The 11,467-nt window shown below is 31.4% G+C and overlaps 1 protein-coding gene across 1 annotated transcript; it reads left to right on the plus strand.

Moving 5' to 3' along the window:
• The first annotated feature begins 420 nt into the window (after positions 1-420).
• LOC114385148 (O-fucosyltransferase 7-like) lies at positions 421-6,619 on the plus strand. Its single transcript, XM_028345143.1, has 13 exons — positions 421-598; positions 704-887; positions 1,266-1,340; positions 1,825-1,924; positions 2,008-2,075; positions 2,280-2,368; positions 2,467-2,647; positions 2,755-2,883; positions 3,003-3,136; positions 3,229-3,442; positions 4,247-4,431; positions 4,540-4,635; positions 5,982-6,619. Exons 2-13 carry the CDS (start codon positions 738-740, stop codon positions 6,136-6,138), a joined length of 1,578 nt encoding a protein of 525 aa, XP_028200944.1. The 5' UTR covers positions 421-598; positions 704-737; the 3' UTR covers positions 6,139-6,619.
• The last annotated feature ends 4,848 nt before the right edge of the window (positions 6,620-11,467 follow it).

Genomic DNA, 11,467 nt, shown 5'->3' on the forward strand with positions numbered 1-11,467 from the left:
CTGATCCAAACATAGGATTAAGGTAAATGCTCTTAGTTGAGAAAATAATTAAGAATTTTATTTTGAAACAAACCAAAACATTAAAATAACAATAATAACAAAATTTAGGTGCAATGTTTTTGGATATCTCTAATAGTAGTATATAATCATTAATCAAATTAAACTTTGAAGTCATTAATTAAAGTTGACATTTAACACAGTAATTGTTAATGAATTTTATTTTGGTGACATTACTGGATTTTTTTTGGTACATTGGGAAACATAAATAATTGTTACTGGATTTAATTACAGGACTATATTAATAAAAATTTAATTTCAATTAATTTTTTTTAATACCAAACCAAACAAGAATACCGCCACTAAATTCCGTCCTTAATATAATAATACTTGTTAACAAAACATAATCCGAAGGAAAAAGACCACCGCATAGTGGCAGAATGTCACTGTACAAAACACGGAGAAAAGCCAAAAACCATACCAAACACAGCATAATCCGCTTTTGCTGTCATTTCATGCCCTTCGATTTCAATTCAGCAAAACACACTCATCACGGTCTCTCACAACCCCAACAAGTGTTCATCCGCAGAGATTAACACTGGTGCTGCGCACACATCAACACATCAATTTCATGTTTTCTTCTTCTTCTTCTTCTTCTCTTCCCCTAATTGAGTCTTTTATTTTTTTTCACTTTGGGCTAAATCAGTGACCCAAAAAGTGTGCGAGAGAGAGAGAGTGGAATGAAGAAACGCAAGTGGATTCCGTTGGTGGTGCTGAGAAAGTTGCTCATTGCGGCCATATGTTCCATAGCGTTTGTTGCTCTCTTCTCTGCGCGCGTACACATTGTCCCTTCTTCTAAAGATCAGAGGTTCAACGACAAGATCTCCACGGTTTGTTCCCTCTTTCTTTCTTTTTATCTTTCTGTTATTCATTTCCCTCATTAAATTAAAGAAAAGTGTTTAGGGTCATGTTCCTATACCAAGTTCTTTGATTTTGTTTAGGGAGTTCCTTGATGCTTTCCAACAGTTTATTATTATTATTGTTATTTTTCAGAACAAATTATCATTAATGTATGGGTATAATTTGGGCTTATGTTAGGGTTTTTCTGTTGACACTGTTATTTTCAGTACTTTGGTTTATGATTTTCTGTAATATTTTTTGTGTATTGGATTTTGTTTTAGGAAATTTTGTTTTTGGTGATGTCGATTGTTACCTGACTAATGTTACTGATTTTTATGGTTTTCATTTGTTTTTCAAATTTTTGACAGACTCAGGATCCGCAAAGCTGGATGCGGGAGCTCGCCCCACCTCATTTATCCAAAGCTCCACTTCCTACTCCCAAGGTCTTGTGGTTCATGCCAACACTGTCAAGTAACTGATTTGGTGGTCTCATAGGTTTGGAAGCTGAGAAAATGTGATAAGGAAACAGAATCATGTAGTACATTTTAAGAAAAAATTTGCTTCATATCAAATATGCATTTTTATTCATTTATTTATGATATATGATAAAGTGCACCCCAAAATTGGGTGTATGGGATAGAAGAAAAAGAGAGATAGAAAGAAACAAGAAAAAGAAGGGATAAAGTGATGGAAAATGAAGATAGAGAAAGGAAAAGATGGGTGGAAAAAGAAATTGATGATAATTTGGTTGTGCTCATTGTTAATGTTTATGAATCTCATCTGATGTGTAATTATGTGACTTTAAACTTGATTTAGTTTTAGCACATGTCTAGAGACAGTTGGTGTATCATGTATGTAGGAAGATATATATAAATTATGAAAATCAGTTATGTGCCATTCATGTTTTTGCTTCTTGTGATTTGACAGTTGAGTGGTTCAAAAGGGAATTTAGATTACCAGAAGCTGTGGAAGCCTCCATCAAATCGTGGGTTTCTGCCCTGTACAAACCCTACACCTAATTACACCAGTAAGGAAGTTAGACTTTCCTTGTAGGTTGCAACTTGCAAACATGAATTGTTTTGGTGCTTAAAGTTGTAAGTGTTTGTTCAGCTCCTGCCGAGTCACAAGGATATCTTTTAGTTCATACAAATGGCGGGCTCAACCAAATGCGTTCTGGGGTCTGACCACTCTCTCACTCTAAATTACTCATTCATATTATAAGTATTAATGCATAGTTATTTGATGTTGAAATCTTGCCTTGCTTATTTGATTGTTATGCTGATGGATGGCGATATATTGAATAAGGACCATGGAATATTGAATTTGTCAATTTTGGATGTCCCATTCCATTGTTAGCTGAAGATTTGTGTCCTTTGCTGCAGATATGTGATATGGTAGCAGTAGCTCGAATCATAAATGCCACTCTTGTAATTCCAGAACTTGATAAAAGGTCTTTTTGGCAAGATACTAGGTATTTTTCAATTCTGCCTTTTACTATTATTTTTTTTCTTTTGTCTTCTCTCTCTGTATTGGATATCACTTAATTGAATTTTATAATTTTCTTTTCAGCAATTTCTCTGATATTTTTGATGAAGAGTATTTTATGAATTCTCTTGCTAATGATGTAAAAATCATTAAGAAACTTCCCAAAGAATTGGTTAATGCAACCAGAGTCGTCAAGCAATTCATAAGCTGGTCTGGCATGGATTACTATGAGAATGAGATTGCTAGCTTGTGGGAAGATTACCAAGTATGTATGTTGGAAGTTATTGTTTTATAGTGCCGTTTTGTGTTTCTGTTTATTTTCCTTATTTCTAACATATTGTGCAATCATCTAATTAATTATAACACCTTAAGGTTATTCGAGCTTCCAAATCTGATTCACGATTAGCAAACAACAATCTGCCTCCGGACATTCAGAAGCTCCGCTGCCGGGCTTGTTATGAAGCACTTCGCTTCTCTCCTCGCATTGAACAAATGGGAAAAGTATTTAAAGAGATCTCAACTCTTATTGGTTTCTTTGTTTTTAATCTCCTACTTGAGCTAGTACAGTAGTACTGTAGGATTTTTTTTTTCATTCTTTAATATTTTTTGGGTCTTTGTAGTTATTGGTGGAGAGGATGAGGTCATTTGGTCCTTATATTGCATTGCATTTGCGTTACGAGAAGGATATGCTCGCATTTAGTGGGTGCACTCATGATTTATCTCCTGTTGAAGCTGAAGAGCTACGATCGATCAGGTATGGAACTATGATACTTCAAATTGCGTAATTGAATCTCATGTCTTTTCTCATATATGATGTTTGAAAATTATTGCGTGCAAATCATGTAGAGAGAACATTTCCTATTGGAAAATAAAGGAGATTGATCCAATAGAGCAGAGGTCCAAAGGGCTTTGCCCCTTAACTCCCAAGGAAGTTGGGATTTTTCTTACTGCTCTTGGATACCCATCAACAACTCCAATATATATTGCTGCCGGAGAGATATATGGGGGTGAGTCTCACATGGCTGAACTGCGTTTCCGTTATCCATTGTTGATGAGCAAGGTAAGGAATTGTGATTCTGTGTTTCAATATATTGTTGATGCTTGATATAGCCTACTTTTTTCAATCATTTGTGGTAAATGAAGTTTGGTCAAGCATTAGTATTTACTTTATCTGCTTGTCTACTATTTAATCAAGATCAACTTGTAACTTAGGTTGATAATGTAATGACTAGTAATTGATGTTTTTTTTGCGGAGGTTTATATAATGTCATGTTCCCTAATACTCTTATTTAGTTGAATAGAAAGCAGTGTCAAAAGGTTAAGATGTTTTGGCATGGAAACCTAAAATAAGGAGACGATTGCCCCTTCCCATATTTTTTAAATGTATGGGGACTTCGGAGTGTTACATCATAAGTAGGACACTGTATGGTTAGTAATATATAGCGTTTGGTTAAGCTCATCTGCTCATGTCTCTATTTAATTACATAGATGCTGTCATGGTTAATGCATTATGAGCAAACAATTTCTAGAGTATTCTACTAATACAATGCTAAAAAGCACCAGGGCTGAGCTGGATTATAAAGGACTAATTATCATAACTTTTCCATTGTTGCAGAAACTACTGACAAATGATTGCTCCATTATTGATGATTAAAAAGCCTTTTTTTTTTCCTCCTTGGGTGTCTAATAGCTTCTTTTACCCACTCACTTGCATTAACAGTCAAATAGAGAGGAAGATAGTATATATTGTTGTGTTCAACTAACCTAATAAAAAAACTGAGTCCTGCTTTTCTGGGCAATAGCAGCCTGCTGAGAAACATTTGTATCATGTTGATTAACCTAACCTACCTGTGATTACTTTCAGGAAAAGTTGGCATCCATAGAAGAGCTTGAACCTTTTTCTAATCATGCATCCCAAATGGCTGCTCTTGACTATATTGTATCTATTGAAAGTGATGTATTTATACCTTCTTATTCTGGAAATATGGCAAAGGCTGTTGAGGGTCATCGCCGTTTTCTTGGACGTGGAAGAACAATATCTCCAGACAAGTAAGGCTGTCATTTTCTTTATGTTTATTGATCCTTTAAAATTGTCTGATAAACTCTTTGAAATCATCCATTACAAAGCTGTTCTGTCTTTCCTCCCATTTTAATTAGGAAAGCCCTTGTTCATCTGTTCGATAAACTGGAGCAGGGAATAATAACTGAGGGGAAGAAACTATCAAATAGGATTATTGATCTCCACAGAAGACGGTATGTGATTGGAAAAGCCTTTTAGTTCATGTTTTAATTAAATTTATGGATGTTCAAATATGTATGTATATACTAGGGGTGAGCATCAGTCGGATTCGGGCCAAGAATGCTCAATCCGACCAAAACAGAACGCTGCCATTTCAGGACTGTATCCGACTGTGAAGCATCCTCGGGTTAGTCAGTTACGAACTTGTCCAGTGGCAGTTGAGCCGGGCGGTTTCAGACAGATTTAGATACAGTGCCTACAACATTGATCTGAACCTGCATCGGGTTAGTTGTTAGAGGTCTTGAGTAGTTGGAGAAAACGGTGCCATGTTTTACAGTAGCAGAGGTAGCGAGCTATATTGAAGCCGACATAGAAGGGAACGAAGAATGCAGCTGTGATGGAGGGGTCATCGGTGAGGCAGTCATACTGCTTCACGCGGTTGCTGACGAGGACGTTGACGGTGAACTGGTTGGTGTTGTAGCAGTTGGTGTCGGAGAAGACAGTGTTGACAAGGAAGACTGAGACTGGTGTTGGTGGACAGTGGTGAACTTAACATATTGGTTCAGAGGTAGGCTTCGTTGGGTTAGAAAATGGGAGAGTGAGAGATAGAACTCACAAAAAGATGGAAGCCGAAATTGGAGAAGGTAGTCTTGGGTGACGTGAAAGGAAAAAAATAAGCTTTGTCAACTGTCAAGTCTAGGACCTGCTATTGCCTCTTAGTACAGAGTGAAGTCATGGGTGGCATGTTCAAAAATTAAGCTCATTGTCCTTATACGTGATGCTTCGGTCGGGTGCGGATATTAATGGATTTCTCTTTTCTAACCCACATCCGTCCGAATTATCCGAATTTAATCAATTTTTTTTATTAAATCGAACCCAAAGCCCAAACCCGACCATTCGAAAACATTGTTTTTAAGCTGGGTTACTCGGTTTTCAGTCAGGTCAGTGATTTTTGCTCACCCGTAGTATATACTATATATTTGTGTTTATGGTTCTTCCACTTTGACAATTATTGTTCTACAACTCCCCTTTTTTATTGTGTCATATAATAATCATAAATGATGAATCTACTTTCCATGATTATTAGTTATTCTCGGCACGTCCTCTCCATAGACCATTAGTAAAACTAGATATCAAGCTTCATAGGTAAGTATTAGCCAAACACTGACAGCAGGTTGGCAATAATGTTTTTTTCTCTGGGGAATTAGCATGTTTGTCAAGTACATGGCATGAAGATTTTGTATAATCTTCCTCATTTAACCTACTGAAGAATCTGTTTCTATATTACTTGTTTTTATAATATACTGATCACAAGGTGGAACCTCTATTTGATTTTTCATTTGTTACATGTGTTGCACAGACTTGGTTCTCCCAGGAAGAGAAAAGGGCCAATTTCTGGAACAAAGCACATGGACAGGTTTCGGTCAGAAGAAGCCTTTTATGCTAATCCCTTGCCTGATTGTTTATGCCGGACAGAAACAGAACCACCGCCTCTGAATGTCTCTCAGATTGTTTGATAGATCAGATACTACTGAACTTTTTCCTTGGAAATAATACTCCTTGGAGAAAAGATGGCACATGTGTAATCATATACACAAAGTTTGAGCATAAGATCTGATGTGCAGCTGGAAGGTGGTACTGTGGTGGCAGAGTGTATATACCGGTATCGCAGTTACACGTACCCTTTAGTTTGGGGTGGGGAAATAAAGGAAATGAAAGGAAAGGAAAAGAAAACCCATATTCGGGTTTTGATATAAAAAAAATTAGAGATTGGGATGATTAGTTCCTGGGTCTAGTAGGGTAGGATGGAGTGTAGAGCCTTAGTTGTGTGGACAAGCCTTAGCTATTTATAAAGTGGTAGAGTGTAGAGTTTTCGGATATGGCCAGGGATCTCAATCACCTGTTATTTGTATTTCTTCTTGAGCAATATAGTTCCACATTTTGTAGTTTGTTCTTGTTGAAGACAACAAAATGCAAAAATCTTTTATTGTTCCAAAATGCGTACGTTTATTTATTTATTGGGGATAGGGAGAAAGTGTGGCAGAACTTCGTCTGTCGTTTGGAAACATGCAGATATTTGCAAACAGAAAATTAAAAAATTCGGCTTAATTTTGTTGAAGAGCCAGACTTCCTAGGAGTCATGACAGCCTGAAGGGAAAACTAGAATAGGAAATGGTTTCAGAATCAGTTTTTTTTTTTTTTTTAAAAAAAGAAAATTCAGTATCAACTCTAAAAAGGTTTTTTAGCAATTATAGTTGTATCTTTGTATGTACAAGGAATCTTGCATAGATTGTTCTGCTTAATTACCCCTCTTCAAGCATCTATTTGATTATTAATTGTGAAAATTGTATCTATTCCACAAAAGGGAGGGAAAATATTTTTATGATAGTAAAAAAAATTTTATTGAATGATTCTATTAATAAATAAATGTTTAAAAGTGAGACATAGAATCTATTTTTTATTGAGAGTTTTTTTTAGTTAAACAAATAAGTTCATAATTTTTAACTTAATCGAGATTTGTTTAAAATGTAATGCAAATTATGATAATGATTTTGATAAACATATCCATTTTAGTTATAATAAGTTTTAATTCATAAGATAATATAATGGCTTTTGATAAAAGTGTTTTCGATTTAGTAATTAGTTTGTAAGTAATTTCAATAATAATAAGAAATTGGGATTGGACAAGTAAAGTTTTGAGAAGAAATGAAGATTAAAAAAAGTCTATGGTTTAAAATTGTGCAATAAATGGATTTATAAGAGTAGAGAATTGAATACATACAGGATGATCTGCTGAATCTTTATTAATTTCGATGGTTCGTAATTGTCTTTGTATAACTTCTCTACAACAGTGCCAACTGGTACTTCAATTTATCAAAAAAATATTTTACTCTCCAGCCCTTTCCAATCTCAAATGCATAGATGAAATAATCAAAATCAACCATCTTAATCGAAATCGCTCCCTTTCATCAAATAGCCTCCTTTCTCGAATTTTTGCCCATGTTCCAATCACTTTTGAAGGGATTCTTCTACTCATCTCGAATCAAGTATATCGAAAATTTATCTTCATAACTTAATCAAATTTCACATAACAAAGATAACAGTAACACTCTAAATTTCTCGTGCTTGCTAGTTAGTGTATAAATAGGAGTGACAAAGTTGATTAGACTCATCGACCCCATATATTTTGTTCGTTTCTTTAGCAAGACAGAATGAGGTTTTCAACCCATTAATTCACTTTAGACCCATATTGCTTGACCTGGTAAAAACATGGGTAAAGGATTGATGGGAGGATCAATCCACCAACTTGTTTTTTAATTATTAATATTTATTTTTAATATTGTGATAAGATTTACAATTTTAGAAGTCTCAAATATGAATTTTGTTTAATTTATTTTATGCACTGGATGTTAAAATTTTTAGGGATTTTTTTATCTAAATAAATTAATATTCAAAATAATGTAATTTATTTAAGTTTTTAAAATATTTTATTATTTAATATTTGTTACAGATAAAATTAATTAAAAAATATATAAATTTTATTTTTAGCATTTTGACTCACCAACTTGCAACTCATTTCATTTTCAATTTAAGCTCATTTTATAAATATTTATTTTAATTATATGAAGAATATTTTTTCACATTTTGAAAAAATAATTATAATAACAAAATTTAAATATTGAATTTGATCCATGCAATACATGTTCTAAAATACTAAAAAAAATACTAGTTAGATATATTAGTTGAATGAATTAGTCCATTAAGAATAAATTACATTATTCTTGAAGTGGTGTGGGTCCTTTTTTTGAGAGGAAGTGGTGTGAGTTTGTGTCACAAAATATCACTTAATTACTTTAATTGAAACTAGATCTAAACCTGTGGGGTGCACAAATTTGTAAATAAGATAATTAAAAGTTCAAAATATTAAAAACATATAAATTATTATCCTTTTAAATATTTTTAACATATATGGAATATTATAGCCAATAAAAATATAAAAATTAATTTCAAAAGTCTGTTTAAAAATATAATTATAAATAGTCAATTAGAACGATTACAAAACAAAAAATTTATACATTAATCTAAATTTTTTAGAATAAATTTAAAATCCAGCAACATTGACATCATATCTATAAAAGGAACAATATCTTCTCTATCATAATTAAACTTAACTACTGCCACAAAGTTATATATTTTTAAAATCTTTTTGTGTATAAATATTTTATATGTTTTTTGGAGGAATATAAATATTTTATATCTCAAATTCGTTTTTGGATATCTCAAAATAAAAAACAATTCATTTTTGGAAGTGAAAATGTTTCTAATAAATTTCATTTCGATTTTTAATTTTTCATTTTATACAATAATTGTGAAGTTTAAAAAGTAACGACTTAAATTTAAATAGTTTTATAATTTATTTTATACACACGTGTTCATTATAATTTTAATCACCATTTTAAAATAACAATTTATTTATATTATATTATTTAAAATACTATTCACACCTTCAAAGATTAATTTTCTCTCCTTGAGTAATATATTAGATAAACAAATAATGTGAGTATACAAATAAGATAAAGTAAATATTTAAGATAGATGACTTAATTATAGTTGTATTACTTGATATGAATTCATTTTAAAATGTGTTTGGATAGAAAATTTTAACTGAGGAAAGCAATTTATCAGAGAATTTGAATTTCTGTAATTTAGAATTCATTGTTTGGATGCTTTTTATGAAGAATTTAAAATTTTGAAATTTTAAAACATAATTTTAAACAACTAAAAATTTGAAATTTCAATTTTCTTCTAAAAGGTGAGAAATTGAAATTCTCTTTTTACAATCTTTTTCTTCAAGAAACACAGCTCCTACGATATGAATCAGGTGTCAGAGGAACACGTATAACTAGCACACCAATCATATTTTTTCTTTTTTTTCATTCATTTTTTTCGTCCTCATAATTTTAATTTTTTTTATCCAAATATAAAATTTTAAAAATAAAAGAATTTCAATTGAAGTATTTAAAATTCTTAGAATTTAAAATTTCTCAAAATTTTAAATTTTTCCATCCAAACACACTCTTAATGAATTTTACAAAGTTGCTACTTACTTTCATTTATATTATAAATTTATACATCCGAAATGAAATTACCTACGTGCTGCCAGAAGTTTACCTAACCAAACTTCACTTCTCCATCAACAATCTTGAGCACTTTATTAGTGTCATATTGAAAATCCATGGAAGAGGAAGAAAGTGGCTACACAATAAAGAATTCCCAAAATAAACTAAAAAGTATGCATTGAACTTATTTGTTTCTGAACAAATATTTAAATGTGATAAACAAAATTGAATACGCATCCATTAAATTATAATAACAGTGCCATAAAACTTCTCGAAAAAAAATTGTGAAACACCTAATACAATTTCTATTACAAAAATATGACGTAGCATCATTCAAGCATAACAAAACATGTATTTGCATAATTCAAGCATTATTAAACGAAGTGGTTGCTACAAAAGCCATTGCAGTGTCGACAACCTTCATTACAGAATCAATATCAAATTCTTATGATATTGAATCCACAACATCACCGATCTCCCTTTCAAACAGTACAAAATCAACCCATTCAATTATCTGACTTTTCTCTTCAGTTTTAGTCATAGCAGGTTTTACTTGTAATTATCTCAAGCAAAACTACCCCAAAACTAAACATCATTTTCCTCCTTCAACCTGTTTAATCTATTCTACATGCAGAATATGAATAATGAGAAGCTAACATTACCATTCTTGGTATATGATTTGGATTTAGACGCGGTTCCCTCCCTATGCATGAGGATGCTATTGCTTAAAACCACTTGATTTCAATTGGAGACTTTCATATCCGTTGGCTATAGATAATGTCTAATTTTATTTTATTTAATTGTAAATACATATTTGAAGTATAATTATATTAAAATATCAATTTTATAATAATTCATAACACATAATTTTTAGGGTTAGAAATCTTTTAGTCCCTCTATATGGCCTATTTGTTTAAGTTTATTTTATTTAAAAAAAAGTACTTTTTTAATAAAACTAGTAATTTTTTTTTTGCTTCTTAAAGATTTTTTATCCTTCATTGTAAAATTGTTCACAACCAACTAATCTATGTCATTAAACTCGTAAATATCAAGCTAATGGTGATACAAATTGTGGTGATTTCTTTTACCAACAAAAATGCAAGAGTATGAGTTGGCCACTGAGACGAATTTTGACCTGCGTTTTCCGATGAAATCCCTAGCGATAATGGAGATGAAGAACTCTTGAAATGCTTGTTGCGATTGGATTGCTAAAAAAATCTAGTTTAAAAGAAAAACCATAACCAGTATTAATTAGTTATATAATAACGGGTTATAAACATTTTTTAAAGGATTATAAACATTTATTTTATATAAAACTTGTTTTTAACAAATTGCTCGTTTTTAGTATCTTGAAATCGTATTCAGAGTTAAATTTATAATAATATATTAAGAGAATACAACTTTGTGTAACTGTTTCTTGTTTTTATATTTTTTAGATTATTTTGTTTTTATTCTTAATAATAATAATAATAATAATAATAATAATAATAATTAATCCTCTTCAATCATGCAGATTAAAATTAGATAACCACCCACTAATTAGTCTTCACTTTCATTCGACAATTTACCTTTAAATCATTTTTAAAATTTTAAAATTTTCTTTTAAGTAACTTTCCATTATTTTTATATTATTAATTTTTTTATTCTATCATTTTTTATTAACTGTATTTAACTTTTATTTTTTTTATTTAAAAAATTTAGAGAGACGCTCTCTTCCCCTAATAAT

The sequence above is a fragment of the Glycine soja genome, chromosome 14, assembly GCF_004193775.1.
Source record: "Glycine soja cultivar W05 chromosome 14, ASM419377v2, whole genome shotgun sequence".
NCBI classification, from domain to species: domain Eukaryota; kingdom Viridiplantae; phylum Streptophyta; class Magnoliopsida; order Fabales; family Fabaceae; genus Glycine; species Glycine soja.